The sequence below is a fragment of the Polyodon spathula genome, chromosome 4, assembly GCF_017654505.1.
Source record: "Polyodon spathula isolate WHYD16114869_AA chromosome 4, ASM1765450v1, whole genome shotgun sequence".
Lineage (NCBI taxonomy): Eukaryota > Metazoa > Chordata > Actinopteri > Acipenseriformes > Polyodontidae > Polyodon > Polyodon spathula.
Window position 1 is genome coordinate 51075980 of NC_054537.1, and position 20096 is coordinate 51096075.

A 20096-nucleotide genomic window follows, 5' to 3' on the forward strand; every position below is an offset into this window, starting at 1 on the left:
TTTTGAGGATGCAACATCAATAATGGATAATTGCAAAGCATATGACATGGTTTATTTAGATTTCCAGAAAGCTTTTGGCAAAGTCCTGCATAAAAGATTAATTCTCAAACTGAACGCAGTAGGAATTAAAGGAAACACATGTACATGGATTAGGGAGTGGTTAACATGTAAAAAACAGAAAGTACTGATTAGAGGAGAAACCTCAGAATGGAGTGTGGTAACCAGTGGAGTACCACAGGGATCAGTATTAGGTCCTCTGCTATTCCTAATCTACATTAGGTATGAAAGGAAGGGGGGAGAAATCAACAAAAAAAACAGAAGGGAGACCGCATCAAAACAAGAACAACAACTCAGGTAAGACAACCATTAAATGTATTTATCTAAATGCTAGAAGTATCAGAAACAAAATTCTAGAACTTGAAGCTACTGCACTAACAAGTAACTATGATGTGATAGGTGTTACAGAAACTTGGTTATCTGAGAGTGATGGGGACGAATATAATATTTGTGGGTATACACTGTATAGGAAAGACAGGCAGGACAGAAGAGGAGGAGGGGTAGCGCTATACATAAGAAACAGTCTTGAAGCCCAGGTGTTAAACCTGGACAAAGAAAATAAAACCGAATCAATATGGGTCAGAATAACAGACAAAAATTCAAAGGGCATAATAATAGGAGCATGCTATAGACCGCCAGATTCAGACGGTGAGCACAATAATCTGTTATACAATGACATTAGAAATGTGTGTAGCAAAGGAGAAGCCATACTAATGGGGGATTTCAACTTCCCCCAAATAAAATGGGAAAACCCGGTGGGTAGCGCGAAGGATGAAATTGAAATGGTGGAAATGACAAATGACTGCTTCCTAACACAATTTGTCAAGGCACCGACTAGAGGGGAGGCATGCCTTGATTTAGTCTTTTCAAATAACGAAGACAGAATAACTAAAACAGAGGTCAGAGAACCACTGGCAAACTCAGACCACAACATGGTCTCATTTGAAGTGTTTTTTAAAACCCCAAAAGTAATGACTAAAGCTAAGGTTTACAATTTTAGAAAAGCAAACTATGAAGGTATGAAACAGAGACTAACAGAAGTAGATTGGAGTAAAATAGAGAAAACACCCACAGAAGAAGGATGGTTGTTCTTCAAAAATGTAGTACTAGAGGCGCAAAACAATTATATCCCTAAAGTAGACAAATCTAAATGTAAAACTAAATTGCCAAAATGGTTTAATAGATCAATTAAAAAAAATATTCAGCGAAAAAAGGCACTTTACAGAGCATTAAAAAAGGACCAAAAAGAAAGTACGCAGAAAGAGTACACAGAACTGCAAACGCAAGTCAAAAAGGAAGTTAGAAAGGCAAGAGAGAAATAGAAATGAACATTGCTAAGGAAGCTAAAACCAATTCCAAAATGTTTTTCCAATATTACAACAGCAAGAGAACATTCAAAGAGGAGATTAAATGTTTAAGAGATACAAATGGCAAAATCGTAGAGGAAGAAAAAAAAATAGCAAATATGTTAAATGATTACTTTTCACAAGTTTTTACAAAGGAAGATACTGACAACACGCCCCACATGTCATCCAGTTCCTATCCAGTTTTAAATAACTTTAGCATAACTGAGGCAGAAGTGTTAAAGGGACTAGGAGCTCTTAAAATAAACAAATCCCCTGGGCTGGATGAGATCCTCCCAGTAGTACTCAAAGAAATGAAAGAAGTAATTTACAAACCGCTAACCAAGATCATGCAGCAGTCTCTTGACACAGGGGTGGTACCGACAGACTGGAAAATTGCAAACGTAATACCGATCCACAAAAAGGGAAACAAAACTGAACCAGGTAACTACAGACCAGTAAGCCTGACTTCTATTATATGCAAACTTATGGAAACTATAATAAGATCCAAAATGGAAAATTACCTATATGGTAACAGGGTACTGGGAGACAGTCAACATGGTTTTAGGAAAGGGAGATCGTGTCTAACTAACTTGCTTGATTTTTTTGAGGATGCAACATCAATAATGGATAATTGCAAAGCATATGACATGGTTTATTTAGATTTCCAGAAAGCTTTTGACAAAGTCCCGCACAAAAGATTAATTCTCAAACTGAACGCAGTTGGGATTCAAGGAAACACATGTACATGGATTAGGGAGTGGTTAACATGTAGAAAACAGAAAGTACTGATTAGAGGAAAAACCTCAGAATGGAGTGTGGTAACCAGCGGTGTACCACAGGGATCAGTATTAGGTCCTCTGCTATTCCTAATCTACATTAATGATTTAGATTCTGGTATAGTAAGCAAACTTGTTAAATTTGCAGACGACACAAAAGTAGGAGGAGTGGCAAACACTGTTGCAGCAGCAAAGGTCATTCAAAATGATCTAGACAAGATTCAGAACTGGGCAGACACATGGCAAATGACATTTAATAGAGAAAAGTGTAAGGTACTGCACGCAGGAAATAAAAATGTACATTATAAATATCATATGGGAGATATTGAAATTGGAGAAGGAATCTATGAAAAAGACCTAGGAGTTTTTGTTGACTCAGAAATGTCTTCATCTAGACAATGTGGGGAAGCTATAAAAAAGGCTAACAAGATGCTCGGATACATTGTGAAAAGTGTTGAATTTAAATCAAGGGAAGTAATGTTAAAACTGTACAATGCACTAGTAAGACCTCATCTTGAATATTGTGTGCAGTTCTGGTCACCTCGCTATAAAAAAGATATTGCTGCTCTAGAAAGAGTGCAAAGAAGAGCTACCAGAATTATTCCAGGCTTAAAAGGCATGTCATATGCAGACAGGCTAAAAGAATTGAATCTGTTCAGTCTTGAACAAAGAAGACTACGTGGCGACCTAATTCAAGCATTCAAAATTCTAAAAGGTATTGACAGTGTCGACCCAAGGGACTTTTTCAGCCTGAAAAAAGAAACAAGGACCAGGGGTCACAAATGGAGTTTAGAAAAAGGGGCATTCAGAACAGAAAATAGGAGACACTTTTTTACACAGAGAATTGTGAGGGTCTGGAATCAACTCCCCAGTAATGTTGTTGAAGCTGACACCCTGGGATCCTTCAAGAAGCTGCTTGGTGAGATTTTGGGATCAATAAGCTACTAACAACCAAACGAGCAAGATGGGCCGAATGGCCTCCTCTCGTTTGTAAACTTTCTTATGTTCTTATGTTCTTATGTCGCTGCACAAGTGCTCAGTGCATATGGCACACGGTGACGAGTGCCACAGCGTCAATGTAGTCACAGCACTGCACGATACACGGTGCTTGGTACTCACTGCTACAGCACTAGTACACAAAGGCACGGTGCACACAGTGCATGGTACACACCACACAAGGTGCTTGGTCACTGCCACAGAACTAGCGCAAGAGCTCATGGTGCTTCACGGTACTCGGTGATCACTACGCACGGTACATGGTGTCTAGTTACACTAGTGCACGGGCATATGGTGGTGCATGGTACTCTGTGCGTACGGTGCTCGATACCCTCTGCTACAGCGCTAGTGGGTGAGCGCACGCCATTTGCACTTTTACCAGTACTTGAGAGCAGTGCAAACAGTGTTTAGTGCACGGCCCTTGCACAACACCAGGGCCATGTCAGGCAAGTCAGGGTTCCACTCCTGCATGGCCTGCAATGCGAATTTCCCACAAGAAGATAAACATACTCTGTGCGCAGTGCTTAGACGTTCAACATGCCACCTTGGCCTTCGAGAGGGACTTGGCTTGCAGCATCTGTGTGGCTTTTCAGCCCCAGGTGAAGGAAGCTTGCTTGGAGAAGGCCACGAAGGCAAGCTCCGTGTCCTCTACGACCGGACCGTCGGCGGCTCTTGGAGCCCCAGAGCTCTTCCTCCATGACGTGTCCCAGGACCCCCTGTTGGACATCACTGATGCCCAGGCCTCCCGCAGTCGCTCCCCTTTTCTGCAGATGAGAAGGATGAAGCATTCCAGTAAGGCAAGGGACATTATGGACCTCAAAGCCCAGATGGCCCAGGTCCTGGAGCTCTTGCCCAAACAGGCACCTGCAGCCCCGACTGCTGTCCAGACCCCACTGCAGCCCAATTACCATACCCCCCCACCCCCAGGGGAGTCCAGGGTGGATGAGAAGAGGCGTCCCAGCTGGCGCAAGAGGACACGTTTCCATAGTAGCCTCTGCGGAGGGGGGCCTCCTTCTCCTCTGACATGCAAGTAGGCAAGCTCAGTTTCAACACTTACAGGATGCGCTGCAGCTTTCCTGCAGGTCCACTGGATGCCAGCGGCAGAACCACGGTGGTCGATTTTTTGGACAAGGGCGATGGCTCCTCGCCTTCAGAAGTTCCAGGCCTTCCAAGATTTCATGGAGGAGGTACGCTCCTCATGGGATCATCCAGCCTCAGGTCGAAGCATGCTAAAGCAGGCCGCACTGCTTGCCTCTCTAGGAGGTGTAGAAAAGCTTGGTCTAGCGTGGTTCCCCCTGGTAGACTCCACCATCGCGGTCCTGGTTAAGGCCCTGCCAGTGGGTGGGTTGGCTAGAGACCTGGCATGCCAGAAACTTCAAAGCAAGGTGACGGGCATATGCAGCAGTGTGCTCACTGCTTATATGGACGGCATACTGCGCAAATCTCCTGTCTGGCACGCTGCTGCAGATCTCCGGTCTCCAAGGGCATGCTCTTGGCCGGAACTTGGCTAGCTTGATTGTGGCTCGTAGACAGCTGAGTTCCTGATGCAGATAAGGCTGCGCTGGCAGACGTACCTATATCCCCAGGACATACCTTTGGGCCAGCCGTGGAGGAGATTTTACAGAGATCCCATTGGGAATGTGAGGCGTCCCGGCAGGTGGCTGCGTTGCTCCCTCCCTGCGCTCCCTTGTGGGGCAGTTCGAACCGCTGGTGAGCTAGTAAGACGTGGACTTTCACCAGGACAGTTCCAGTCCACACGGCTCCACTGGGTGACCTAAGGCATCACCTACAGGGCACACCAGTAGCAAACAACCGGGCTCACCCGGCAGGCAGAGGAAATGCATGATGTGGCCAGCCCACACACCAGCGTCACAGGAGTTTTCAAGGCTAGTGCCCTAAACAGCCACCACAAACTGCCCTGCCACAGCCACAGCAGCCCGAGCAGGGCCGTTAAAGTCTGGCGACCTCAGACTCTCTTTTCGACACAAAAGCTGCAGTACTGGTGTGCCTGCACCTCAACTCCTGGGTGCTCACCACTGTGCAAAATGGTTAAACGCTTCAGTTTCGCTTGGGACCTCCTCCTTTTCAAGGTATCACAAATACTTTTGTGATATAACCTCTCCAGGCCTCGATACTTCAGAAGGAAGAGACCGCCTTGCTGTGCAAGCGAGCCATTCGTCTTGTAGAACCCACCTCCCTGAGGCTCCTCAATGGGTTTTAAAAGAAAGGAGGTTCCAAATGCTGACGCACTGTCACATTCTCCAGTCCATCTGGCCGGGCGACTGGTTCACCACTGTGGACTTACAGGACATGTGCTTTCACATTCCCATTTGTCCAGAGCACAGGAAGTATCTCGTCTTCTTTTTTAAGGAAGCGTTTACGAGTTTGCTGTGCTGCCATTCATCGATCAGAGTAATAAACTATCTCAATGACAGGTTGATCTGTTCCCAGTCGCAACAGGGAGTAGCTGGACTGCAACACGATGTAGATGACAGAGTTGTAGCTATCTAGGGTTGCCTCTCCCTATTACAACAGGGATTAAAGGTCACCTTCCGATTGTGCCAGAAACTATTGGGTTTGATGGCAGCAGCCATATCGTCCATTCAGCTGGGTCTGCTTCGTATGCGCCCACTACAAGCGTGGCTCAATGCATTCCAACTAAACATGACAGACACCATCGGCTGACTTTGTCTCATGCTTGCTCGGATAGCCCTACACTGGTGGAGGAAGCCCTCTCACATGCGCAAAGGTGTGTGAATGGGAGAAGCGTTGAATGCCAGATGCCACCAACTTGGTTTGGGGGGCAGTCTGGGAAGGTAGAGGAGTACGCGGATCCTGGCCGGACGGGTGGACATCCCTGCACATAAACATGCAGGAGTTGCTAGCAGTCTCACTTGCTCTCCACCACTTCCTCCCGGTGCTGAGTGGTATACATGTATTGATTGTATGGCCTTCAGGCTACTGACATGGGCTCAGAGGAACTTGCTGTCCCTATGGGCGACGCACATTCTCGGAGCGGTGAACTGGACAGTGGACCTCCTCTCCATGAGCGATCCACATCCGTTAGAGTGGCGACTCCACCCTCAGATAGTGGAGCGCATTTGGAAACGGTTTGGGAAGGCGCAGGTCCATCTCTTCGACTCGGCAGAGACAACGCATTGCCCCCTATGGTACTCCCTCCACCAATTAGGCAGTCCACTTGGCGTAGATGCCCTTGCACACGAATGGCCCAAACCGTTTTTGTATGCTTTCCTGCCTCTACCGCTGCTCCCTCCAGCTGGAGGATGCGTCAGTTCTCCTAGTGGCCCCCAAATGGCCCAGGAGAATTTGGTTTTTGACCCTGGTCCAGCTGTTACACGGCCAGCCCTACGAGATCCGCTGTGCATGTACAGTGCCCTCCTAAAGTATTGGGACAGTGAGGCCTAACCTGTTATTTTTGCTTTAGTCAAGCAATTTGTATCTGTGATTATGAGATTAATATGAATAATAAGTACAATAATCTTTGTTTTATTTTTGGGTAATTCCATGCATACATTTGATCATATTAGAACAAAAACGAATTTCAAGTGACCACAAGTATTGGGACACATTCACTTTAAGTAACTTTCAGGTTATAAAAGTTAGTATTTGGCTGCATATTCCTTTGAGACAATAACTACACTCACCAAACTCTTTTTGAAACCATTTGAGATGCTTTGCCTAGCCTTTGCTGCAGCTATTTTGACTTCTTACTTATTCTTGGGGTGTTCTGACTTTTTTTTCTTCAGCATGTAAAATGCATGCTCAATTGGCTTTAAATCTGGAGAGTGACTTGGCCAGTCCAAGATTTTCCACTTTTTCTCCTGATGAACTCCTTGGTTGCATTGGCCACATGAGAAAATTAGAAAGTTTACAAACGAGAGGAGGCCATTCGGCCCATCTTGCTCATTTGGTTGTTAGTAGCTTATTGATCCCAAAATCTCATCAAGCAGCTTCTTGAAGGATCCCAGGGTGTCAGCTTCAACAACATTACTGGGGAGTTGATTCCATGCCCTCATGATTCTCTGTGTAAAAAAGTGCCTCCTATTTTCTGTTCTGAATGCCCCTTTGCCTAATCTCCATTTGTGACCCCTGGTCCTTGTTTCTTTTTTCAGATCGAAAAAGTCCCTTAGGTTGTCATTGTCAATACCTTTTAGAATTTTGAATGCTTGAATTAGGTCACCACGTAGTCTTCTTTGTTCAAGACTGAACAGATTCAATTCTTTTAGCCTGTCTGCATATGACATGCCTTTTAAACCCGAAATAATTCTGGTCGCTCTTCTTTGCACTCTTTCTAGAGCAGCAATATCCTTTTTGTAGCGAGGTGACCAGAACTGAACACAATATTCAAGATGTGGTCTTACTAATGCTTTGGGTCACTGTCATGTTGCATGGTGAAGTGCCGCCCAATTTGTATGAAAGCAATAAGTATGGAAACATTTTCTTCTACATAAGTAGACAAAATGTTTCTGTAAACTTCAGAATTCATTCTGCTGCTGCCATCATTAGTTACATCATCAATAAAGATGAGTGAGCCAGTTCCAGAGGCCGCCATGCATGCTCAGGCCATGACATTACCTCCACCATGCTTCACAGATGACGTGGTGTTCTTTGGAGCATCTGCAGTTCCTTTCTTTCTCCACAATTTAACCTTTCCATCACTTTGGTAAAGGTTTATCTTGGTCTGATCTATCCATAAAACTTTGTTCCAAAAGTCTCCTGGTTCATCTTTGTACTTCCGAGCAAATTCTAATCTGGCTTTTCTGTTCTTGGTGCTGGTGAGAGGTTTACATCTTGCGGTGTAGCCTTTGTACATCTGTTGTCTCAGTCTTCTGTGAACTGTGCACTATGGAGGTTGTTGGTGATTTCACTGATAGTTGTTTTAGGGTTTTCTTTGACAGCTCTGATAACTTTTCTGTCATCAACTGCAGATGTTGTTCTTGGCCGACCCGGTCTTGGCTGATTGGTAATTATACCTGTGGTTTCTTTCTTCTTCAGTATATTCCAAATTGATTTTGGTAACCCCAACTTCTGTGCTATGGTTCTGACTGAGTTTTTCTTTTCTTTCAGCTTCAAAATTGCCTACTTTTCTTTAATAGAAAGTTCTTTGGTTTTCATATTGATTTTCGACTATGGACTCCAAACACTGATGTCAAAGCGAGACAGGTTGATAGGATGTTCACAGCTCTTTTATGAATGCCTAATTACCCAACAACAAACACCTGACCAACAAGAGACACCTGTCAGCCAATTGTCCCAATACTTTTGCTCCTTCAAAATAAAGAAGTTCAAAAACATCAATTTATTTAATTGACCCAAGAGAGTAGAACTGAATTGACTTTATTCAAAATAAAACACTTAGGAGTTGTACTTATCAGTCATGTTTTTATTTTTTTTCAAGAGAAATGATTATTATTAGAGTTCATAGTGAAAATCCCAGTTTAGACTTCACTGTCCCAATACTTTTGGAAGGCACTGTATCTTCTATGTCAGGCGAAAGGCTCTCTTTGTCACCCGGAACTGGACAGGTTCCAGCTATGGATTTGGCCCCTAAAAGGTACCGCTGGTTAGCCCTAGGGCTATCAGATGTGATTGTGGGTATGTTGCAGAGCACTAGGACAGACTCCAACAGGTCCTTGTACACCTACAAGTGGAAGTATTGTGTAAATCTTTATGGCCAGTGTGACAGAAATATGAGCTCTGGTGATAAATCTTCCTCCCGACCTGTGAGGGCGCTAAAGAACGAGAGGAGAAGTATCTGGAAGGGCTGGCCTGACAGTTCGTTTCCGGGACCAGGAAGTGGGTCAGCCTGGAAAGAAGCGAGACTCTGTAGTAAGACCGTATTGACTTGAAAGGTAAATGAGAGGCAGCTGCAAGTAATAAGGCAGCTGTAACCGGTTACCTTGATATCATGCGGAATTACATATAGGGGCTAGAGTAACGCTGATCTTTTCTTTCGTTTGGGTTAACACTAGGAGAGAAGGACTGAGAGAGGAGCTCTCAGAAAATAACACACAGAAATAAGTGTTACGTGTTGTGTGTTATTTCTGTCTGTCTGTAATTGTCTGTCTTTGTTGCACCACTAGACAGTTAAAGCACACCTCCGGAGCTGTCGCCACAAAAGCACTATCCAGAGCACCACTGCACAGACCACCTGCACGTTTGGATTCACCCAGGACTGGTGACCGTGCCTTTGTTTTCTGTTCAGGACTGTGTTGTGTTATTCACGCTCCCCGCGCTTTACACATTGTTGTGTACTGTCAGGGATTTATTATTTGACGGTCGTCAGACCTGGAAACGGCACAATAAACACTTATTCACTAAAATCGTTGTCTGCCTGTCACTCCTGCATCGCATCACCGCTACACCTGTTCCCCTTACCAGCCACTTTGCCACAGCCAGTCATACACTAGTTTCTTGAGCAAGATCTAAAAGGGAGGTTACCTTCTGGCACCTCACAGCTATACATCACCACATGAATTAGATTTTGTAATCTCTTTTTTACTTATCCAATATTTCATATTTGAGCTTTAGGGTGCCCGAAATGTATCCATGATGAATATGCATGACAAATACTCTCAGTTCATATGCCACAACTATCAGGCACATTGCTCTCACATAACTGTGTGTTTGTGCAAGAGAATGTTGCTACTGAGATTTTTTTGTAGCTCTGAATTTTCAGTACCTGACTGTATTTTTGTTACTCACTTGCTTGAAAGTATGTAAATGTCAAGAAGCAAAATAATGAGATTTTTTTTTAAAGTGGTTACACTCATTCAAGCACTGCTGACAGGTGAACATATGTTGATTATTGGATAAAGGCATCTGCTAAATGTCACAATAGTAATAATAATAATGAGATTGTAGACACCTTTGCTGCTCTAAATCAGGCTGAAAACACCTCAGTTCCTGTCACTACTTCGATTGACATGTGGCAAACAAAGGAACTGAGTGAGTGATTGTTGGAGCAGGCAGACAGTTTATCTTGAAAGGCTAAGAAACCTACACTGTCTCTAGGTGAGTAACATCACTCCTTGTAATCATGGAAATATAAAAAAAAGTTTGCTAAACACTCCCATGGAATAATCTAAATCAATGAACATCAATGAGAAAATAATGAAGACGGCCGGGAAGCAACAATTACTTCTTGCAACTTGTATTGCATCGTAAAGATCAGGGACCGTATACAGCAGCACAGCACAGATGAGACATGGTGTTGCTCTTTACTATGCAATAAAAATTATTTAAAAAAAAATGTTATTTCTATGTGCCCCTTGAGAGTCACATGGTTGCATTTTCTAATAACATTTATAGTAAAAATGCATATTGAAAATTACACAATACTACTACTACTACTACTAATACTACTACTACTACTACTACTAATAATAATAATAATAATAATAATAATAATAAATGTAGTGTGGATCCAATATACTACTGTGACAGGATGACAGAGTGTTGAGGCTGAGAGACAGAGTAAAGGCAAAATAAAGTTCTTTATTAAATAAAATAATCAAATAAACAGGCACAAGAGCCAACAAAAAGAGGTTCAAAAATAAATAATCAAAATAAACTTACAAAATAAATGGTCAGGTTCTAGGTCTTTAAACAAAATATTCCTTTCTTTTAAATACAAAACTCTCCAACACAAAAGCAAACTCCAAACAAAAAAGAACACACCCCAAACTGGAAACACACACACTACTACCAGCCAGGGCCTCTCCCCTGGCTTTTATCCCCTGTGGCTGGAGCCCAATTAATCAATAATTATTCAATTAGAGCTCCAGCCACATTCTCACATGTTTTTCTGCCAGGGAGAAATTTAACCCCCTCCCCGCCAGTTCCAAACATGTTCATATAGACAGGGAGTTCCCCGTCACAACTACAAATCCTGAAGAGGCTCCAATCCATCTTCAAATGCTGCTTCACAGATGCAGAATCAGCACTCTCCAACCCAGAAAGTTGATCATTGTCGCTGTCACTTTTATCCATCTCCTCCAAAACTTCAAAAAGACTGAATCAACTTCTTTTGGGATGCTTTGGAACACTGTTCACCATTTCGTTCGATTTTATAAATTTTACAAATTGAAAAATGATCAGAAAACTGTAAGAAACCTTGATCCCAAGTGCGTAATACTGTGTTCTCTCTTGTAAATATGTGTCTTGTTTATATACGCACATCAATTACTCTTCTCAAGGGATTAGGCTACAAACAAAGTCAAGGTATGATTGGATAGCTTGTGACCTCCCCTACAACGCGATCATCAACAGTTACATGTAAGGCCAGAGCAGCGAAATGCACAGCTAGTCGATCAGAGTTGTTTTTGAACCGTGAGGTACTAGACATATTTCAAAGAGAATATCTCGGCGGTGAAATGGCGAATTCGAAAAATTCCTTCGCTGTTTGATGGTAGGAAAACAACGTTTCTGATATTGAGTCAGGTTTTTTTTGCTGTTTTGCTTTTGTAATAATATTACAGATGATTTTTTAAATATAATGTGTAATTGCAGTACCATGTTCCGCCCGCAGAACAGGGGGGCGTAAGAGGTTAATATTGTACTGGATGCTCTTACGAAGGCCCATACACTCCATATAGTTGAAGTACCTGTCTATGAAGACAGCCTTCCTTGTGGCTATCACCTCCGCTAAAAGGGTCAGGGAGCTGCAGGCACTGTCTGTGCACAGCTCCTGCATGCATAATTGGGAGGATGGCAGCAGGGTGTCTCTGCGCACCCAACCCTTCTTTCCTCCCCAAGGTGATCACAGCCTTCCACTTTAATCAGTCTGTGGAACTGGAGTCCTTCTATCCACCTCTATTTGCTTCAATGGAAGATAAGAGAAGAATTTCCTCTGCCCAGTACAGGCATTGAGATGCTACATGCATAGCACAAGAGCTCTGTATCAATCTGACCTGCTCTTCATCTGTCATGGGACACGGAACCTAAGACATCCCCTCTCTAAGCAGCGTCTGTCACATTGGATTGTGGATACAGTTTCGACTGTGTATAATGATGCTGGCTTGCCCCCACCTGGTAGGGTAGCTGCACACTCCGCTAGAGGATTGGCTACATCTTGGGCCCTCTTCAGAGGGGCCTTGATCTCTGATATTTGTACTGCAGCTAGCTGGGCTACGCCACATAGCTTCTCCAGGTTCTACCACCTTACTGTGGTAGACCCTGTCCTGCCTTCATTAGGCACAAGGGTCCTTGAGGGTGTAAATTCACACCGCTAACCCCTAGGTTAGACAGTGCTAGTGTGTCTCTCATTGCTGCCGTTCCTTCTCCCTCGCGACAACTCTGGTACACATTATCCCATAAGTAATGTCATTGTTGGTCATCTTCGAATTGAAAGGGAACATTAGGTTACTTACCGTAACCCTGGTTCCCTGAAAGAGAACACGACCACCCACTGCCAGGTCGCAACGGTCACCCTCACGGGTTTGATGGAAAAAGAGAAATGGCTTCCTCGGGATGACAGTTTTATCCCCTCGGTGGGCGGGACTGAGTGCATTATCACAGGAAGGGGCCTATTGGCAGCTGTAGTATAGAGGTCTCAGCAATACCTACCCAATGGGCAGGCATATCCCATACGCAACGTCATTGATGGTTGTCTTCTCTTTCAGAGAACCAGGGCTACTGTAAGTAACCTAACGTTTTATTTCCTGCGTGCAGTACCTTACACTTTTCTCTATTAAATGGCATTTGCCATGTGTCTGCCCAGTTCTGAATGCTGTCTAGATAATTTTAAATGACCTTTACTGCTGCAACAGTGTTTGCCACTCCTGCTATTTAAGTCATCTGCAAATTTAACAAGTTTGCTTACTATACAAGAATTTAAGTCATTAATGTAGATTAGGAACAGCAGAGAACGTAATACTGATCCCAGTGGTACTCCACGGATTACCTCACTCCATTTTGAGGGTTCTCCTCTAATCAATACTTTCTGTTTTCTACATGCTAACCACTGAATGAAACTGAAATGTTTATCCTTCTATGAGCAATAGAACTACACTTAGAACAAAATGAAGGTTTATTCTGTAAATATGTTACCATTTTGCTGTTATATCTCTCTCTCCATGGAGGAGGGGATATTGCTTGTGTAAAAGGGAGTGTCATTCAAATTCAGAATGAAAGGATAGATTTCTGTCAGGGATTAGCTTTCTGTATTACTATGACAAAGTACCCGCCCCTGTGTATATTATCTGTTATATGTTGTGTGTGGTGTGTTAAATGTTGGTATATAATCATTGGTACACAGGGATATAAACAGGTCTGTGAAACACGAGTGTTTCAAATGTATATTTGTATTTAGGCACAGGGATTGCAAAGCACTTCATGTGCAAGTGATAATATGTGAGCATGGGGAATTGCACTTTATTAATTCACTTGCAGTTGTACCGAGACTCTAATTGAATGATTAGCAATCGAGTCTTGGTACAGCTGCATAAAAACAACATGTTTTCACCCACTCGAGGTTGGGTGTTCGGTGAGTGGAGAACGGGATTGGAGACGGAGGAAATAATAAGTATAATAATAATAACGTAAAGTAAAAGCTCACCGTATTTTGTTTGGTCCGTTTTGTTTGTCTGTTTATTTTGGCGAATGTGCCGGGTCCTGTATTTTTGTTTGTTACCACCGTTTATTTTCTGTTCTGTTTATTTATTAAATGCTGAGCGAAAGCGTTCGCTCAGCTAAACCAAACTCCACCTGTCTGTTTATTTCCTGCTTCTGGTCTGACGCCACCCACTCCACCCGTCTTTGTGACAATTACCCAGAAGGGATTGGATCAAAGTAAACTCCTCTTTGTGCATTATATTTCAATCAATCAATCTTTATTTGTATACAGTGCCTTTTATGAGGGACGGCACAAAGCCACTTTACATGAAGAAAAAAAAAAAGAAATCAAATAACAGTAATTGTAATGATAAACTAGTTAAAAGTATTTAAATAACTAAAAGTCAAATAATGCTAAACAGTAAAATCAAATCAAAGTTTATTTATATAGTGTCCTTCATACAGGTGTATCTTAAAGCACTTTACAGGACAAAAATATTGTAAAATAGTAAAATGTGCCATATAGAGACAAGAGAATATCATTTTAGAACTGGATATGCCAGACTATTAAAAACAAAACAAAACAAAAAAAAAAAAAACTTTCAGAGTAAAAAGCCAAAAAGGCACTTTCATGACAAAATCGTTTACAGTACTGCATACTGCATCTCCAGCCAAGCCCCACCCCTTGTTTACTGTATTTTTCACATACCTCTTCTTAGTCGTGCACACTGATAAATCCTCTACCGATCACTCGTTTTATCACCAAACTCCTCAATAATGTGATCCAAGTCATTATTTTATTACTATAACATCTCAAAAAGCTCTGCAAATGTCTGTGATATTCTTTGAGTGCTGGAAGCGGAAGGAGCGGTCTTGTTTGTTTATATCCGTGTTATATCTGTGGTGCAGGGGCTATGTGTATTGCTCAGATCCGGACACTTTTTTTCGCTGCTTCTCTCAACTCCTATCGGTCTCAAACAGACATTGAAAGGTTTTCTTGGCTTTTTCCAGAGGAAAAAAAAAAAAAAAAAAAAAGACTAGAGACATTTGCTTGACATTTTTTTGATGTTGTCGGACAAGGTCTGACATCAGACTGGAAAGGGAAAATTGAGATTGAAAAATATCAGCCGAGGGAGTTTCCCTTACAGTACTGGGCAGGTCATTCCATAATTTCGGTTCTTCTCACAATGAAGTAACCACTGAGCTGTCACTGGAATGGGGCTCCATTTGAAGCACCATAATGCCAACATCCTCCCAAGATGACGATTCCACAACCAACTGCAACTTTCCGTGTTTCAAAGAAGATCAACCGCATTCCGACTTTGTTTTTCAACACTGACCACATCTCCAGAATAAGTATTATGTTTCAAAGACCTTAAGATTGAAGTAAACATAAATTTGTTAGGTAGACCTTCAGGGGTGAGTTGAGGAGGCCCCACCCTATATAAAGATCAGAAAATCTGAGTTTGGTCTTGACCATACAGGTGTGTGGAAACATGTCATGCCACGATCAAAACAAAGTACCTTATAAAAACAGTTATTGATGCACATCAGTATAGAAAAGGTTACAAAACCATTTCTAAGGATCTGGAGCTTTACCATTCCACTGTCAGACAGACTACAAATGGAGAAAGTTCAAGACCGCAGTCACTCTACCCAGGAGCAGCCGTCCTACCAAAATCATAAGAAAGTTTACAAATGAGAGGAGGCCATTCGGCCCATCTTGATCGTTTGGTTGTTAGAAGCTTATTGATCCCAGAATCTCATCAAGCAGCTTCTTGAAGGATCCCAGGGTGTCAGCTTCAACAACATTACTGGGGAGTTGGTTCCAGACCCTCACAATTCTCTGTGTAAAAAAGTGCCTCCTATTTTCTGTTCTGAATGCCCCTTTGTCTAATCTCCATTTGTGACCCCTGGTCCTTTGTTTCTTTTTTCAGGTAAAAAAAAAGTCCCTTGGGTCGACATTTTCAATACCTTTTAGAATTTTGAGTGTGTAACAGAATTAAAAAATAACCTGCTTATAAATGTAACTTTCACCAAAATGAATCCAGTTAGTGTTCTTGCTTGTTGTTTTGCTGCAACTAATAATTCCGGGGGGACAAAATATTCAACTGATGGTGCGTGCACTAGATTGGTAACACAGCTTCCTGCCTATTTTCTGTTCTGAATGCCCCTTTGTCTAATCTCCATTAGAACAAAACGGAAAATCATCAAGGAAGTCACAAAGAACCCCAGAGTAACATCCAAGGATCTGCAGGCCACTCTCGCCTTGGCTAATGTGAGTGTTCATAACTCAACTATCAGAAAAAGACAGAACAAGAATGGTGTTCATGGAAAGGTATCCAGGAGGAAACCACTGCTCTCTAAAAAGCATTGCTGCCCGTCTGAAGTTCGCCAAAGAGCACATGGATGATCCACAACACTTCTGGAGCAATGTTCTCTGGACAGATGAGTCAAAGGTAGAACTTTTTGTCCTCAATGAGAAACATTATGTTTGGTGAAAACCAAACACTGCGTTCGAATAGAAGAACGTCATCCCAACCTTCAAGCACGGTGGTGGGAGTGTGATGGTTTGGGGCTGCTTTGCTGCCTCAGGACCTAGGCAGCTTGCCATCAAAGACACAACCATGAATTCTGCATTGTATCAGAAGATTCTAGAGGAGAACGTCAGTCCATTCTGGAGCTGAACCGAATGTGGGTCATGCAGCAAGACAATGATCCTAAACATACAAGCAGATCTACAAAAGAATAGCTACAGAATGAAGAAATTCCGTGTTTTAGAATGACCTAGTCATCGAAATTTCTGTAAGGAGGAATGGGACAAAATTCCTCTAAACAGATGTGAAAGACTGACCAACAGCAAAAGGAAACGTTTACTTGAAGTCATTGCTGCTCGAGGGGGTGTCACCAGTTACTGAATCTAAAGGTTCACATACTTTTTCACACATGGATACTGAATGTTGAATCATTTGTGGATAAATAAATATTGAAAAAATATCATGTTTTCGTGTAATTTGTTTAATCAGGTTATCTTTATCTATTATTAGGACTTAGATTAAGATCTAATAACATTTTAGGTTTGAAATATGTGAAAATCCTAAGGGGTTCACAAACTTTTTCACAGCATTGTAAATAGCCACAAGGGACTGTGGGACTTCACACAATATGTGTTGTAAAACAGGTTTTATGTAAACAGTTGACTTGTTCCCCCTGGTTCTTTGTGCGTTCCCCAATATTTGACTGCATGGCGTGTGATAGTTTGGTGGTTGGTTGTGTGTGTGTGTGTGTGTGTGTGTGTTCATTGCTCGTGTATGTTACTGGGTAGTGGGCTGAGCTGTTGTCTGAAGTTGCTGATCTCTCATTTACGTTGTTGTATCCAGTGAGCAACATTGCTCTAATGGGACAGGGGTCTTCCCCAGAAAATCTGGTCAGATTGTAAGGCTGGGGACTGTTGACTCAAAGAGCTGAATTTCATTGAGCTACATGCCTTGTCTTTATTTACAAACCTAGTAGGTGCGTCTTTTGTCAAGATTGCTACAATATATAATCCAGATACTGAAAGAATGGGTCATAAAGTAACAGGAGGGTAAAACGTTTAAGTCAACCTGATAAACCTTTATCAGAGTAATGTAAAAGGCAACTTTTTTTATATATGCACAATGGAAAATCCTCTTTAAAGAAAATAAATAAACTAAAAGTACATTAATTTATTGGAGATAGAAAAGTACACCAACCTTTCTTTTCCTGGGAATTGGTTCATCAAACAAGAAGTTGCTTGCATCTACTTCGTCAATACCATCATCTGGCTGGCTGGGGATGCGGAAGGGTTTGCAACTGTCAGCAGACAGGGGTGGCGAAGGGGTGGATGGGTTGGACAGGTCACTAGGGGCACTCCAGCTCCAGTAGCCACTACTGCTGTAGCTGGAGGGGGTGAAGCCTCCTTCTTTCCAAGATCCATTTGTGCCATCTGCAAAATGACAAACAGTAATAAAGAGTTTTTTATGTTTGTATGGCTGCATTAAAGTATAGGAGCTCCACAGCATTAGGTAACCTCAATGTATTCACACATGCCCATCTCTAAACCTACAATTCCTCAGTATATGTTGGAGGCAAAAGTATTTAGCTGTAATAATGAATTAATTTCATAATGGAGTTCCCGCAAGGAAAACATAGATTAATTTGTTCTCATCTTTTCAATCAATTTGATATTTCCAAACCATTAAATATCAACAGGCCAGTTTACATGTTGGTTTGTTTCATGTGAATGGACAATGTGCATGAAACTTGACAGGGAAAACTCATGAAAATGTTCCAAAAAACCATCTCAGTATTTTACCGGGAAAGTCTCAATTTCTTGTGAGATTCCAGGAAATGCTAGTGAAATCAACACCCACTTACACATGTAAACATGAGTTTCTCATGAAAATGTTAATTAGCTCATTCAAGTCCTTTCCTAAAGCTGCTATAAAAGTCACATGGGAATACGTAAGTTACCATGGTCCAAAGATGGCAGCAGGGAAATTAATGTTTTGTTTGCAGTACTTCTTTATCAGATTGATGTATCAGATAACCATTCTTTTTTCTCCATCTTCCCTAGAACTTTGGATAATGCTAATCATACATTGATCTAAATGTGTTTGTAAAGTATCATACAGATTGTATTTACCAAGTTTCTGTTTAAAACTATTACTAAAAATGTTTGAAAAACTGTATCGTGGGCTTGTGAATTCAGGTGGTTACAGCTACTGTACAGTACTTTAAAATACACTTGCAAATAGCTTTCCAAACAACTGTCAAAACGTCTTTTTTGTAAAGTACTACTAAGTACTATATTTAAATGTATATAATGATACTCCAAAGCAATTTCTCCTAGTTACTTATGTTTGAGCAAAACACGTGTCCATTCTCCACTTTCGTCCGTTGGAGCGATGAAGAGACTCGGGTGTTAATATCCATAAGGGAAGAGAATAAGATGAGGCAGCTTGATAAATGCACATCATGAACATTGTTTAACCCACTCTCAAAATAACATGTGGGTGGAATTTTCGTGACTTATTTCTTGGGAATCAACAATACTATTCAATATTCCAATTTTTATTTAGTAGAAGCAGTCATACAAGTTATCGGGCAGTGTGTTCTAGGACTAGGTTACAAACTGTTAAAGCAAGTGAACAAATCTCATTCATAACCACAAGTATAGAAAAGTCTACAATAATTCAATATGTGTAGTTATGGAAATAGCTAGGTAGTCTCTGTAGTCTACAATATTTCCATAACTACAAACATTGAATTATCTAGGTACTCTCTGTATTGTTGGCGTCACAGCCACAGTCTCTTAAATTTCTGTTTCAAGGTGAGATATAGTCTTTCGTTAATTAAAACACTCATTTTCCAAGTGCAAATTAACTGCTTATAAAGTATGACAATTAACAGGAATTTGACTTTAAATTCGAACGCAAACAAAAGAAATAGTCGCAAGAAGCCCTGTTCGTTAAGATATTAACATTTCATAAATCAACTTACTTTCAGAATTCACATTTGGATGATCATTTAATAACGAAATAGGCACAACGACCGTTTGAAAATGCCAAAATCAATGCTACTCACCGACTTCTTGATCAACACTGGAGTTATAATTTTACAAACTTCTGAAAATCCTTCCCACAGTGCTTTAGTGAGTTATTTTAATAATGTTTTTTTTTTTTTTTTTCCAAGTTTGTTTTTTATGAAGAAAATACAGTTCTCTATGCATGTTACTGTTAGTGCTTATAACAACATTTATTAACTCTATTTTTAACACAGAAACACTTACACTACAATGTCCTTGCCTGGCAAACAGAAAATAAATGCTTAAGAAAAATTGGTAAAACTTAGTTATTTTTGGAAGGGAAAAAAATGTAATAATAATTAATTTGTTAAAGACCGAGTCATTTTGAATCTCCTATAGCTTCCCGTCAGTAGGTAGCAGTGTAGGAATGCACAAACAGCAGTGTCCCTGGTTTCGCTGACCTTCAGTTAGACTGCATGAAAATAAGGAAGGCTGCTATATGGTCCATCCATTCATTATCATGGACCACGTAATCTTTTACATTTTTTAAAGCTGTTATTGCATCGAAAGGTAGCTCTACCAAATATTAATGTGTGGGGGTGAATATTTATGCAAGCAAGATATTTCAGTTTTTTTTATTTTTCTTAAAAATATTTCCCAACATAAAACCAATGTCAGCTTACAATAATTGATTTTGAGTTTAAGTGTTTTAAAATAAAATATCGAACAGAACGAAATTTCAATGTACCATTTGTAATTCAATAATATGAGAGAATTGGCCAGGGGTCTGAATACTTT

General features: G+C 41.4%; 1 protein-coding gene across 2 annotated transcripts in view; it reads right to left on the minus strand.

Moving 5' to 3' along the window:
• The window catches only part of znf704 (zinc finger protein 704), a 149989-nt gene that overhangs the window by 22658 nt on the left and 107235 nt on the right, over window positions 1-20096 (minus strand). For both annotated transcript variants that reach the window (XM_041248058.1, XM_041248059.1), the window contains exon 4: window positions 17485-17717. In XM_041248058.1, coding sequence (XP_041103992.1) covers window positions 17485-17717 — 233 coding nt within the window. The remainder of the gene's footprint in view (window positions 1-17484; window positions 17718-20096) is intronic.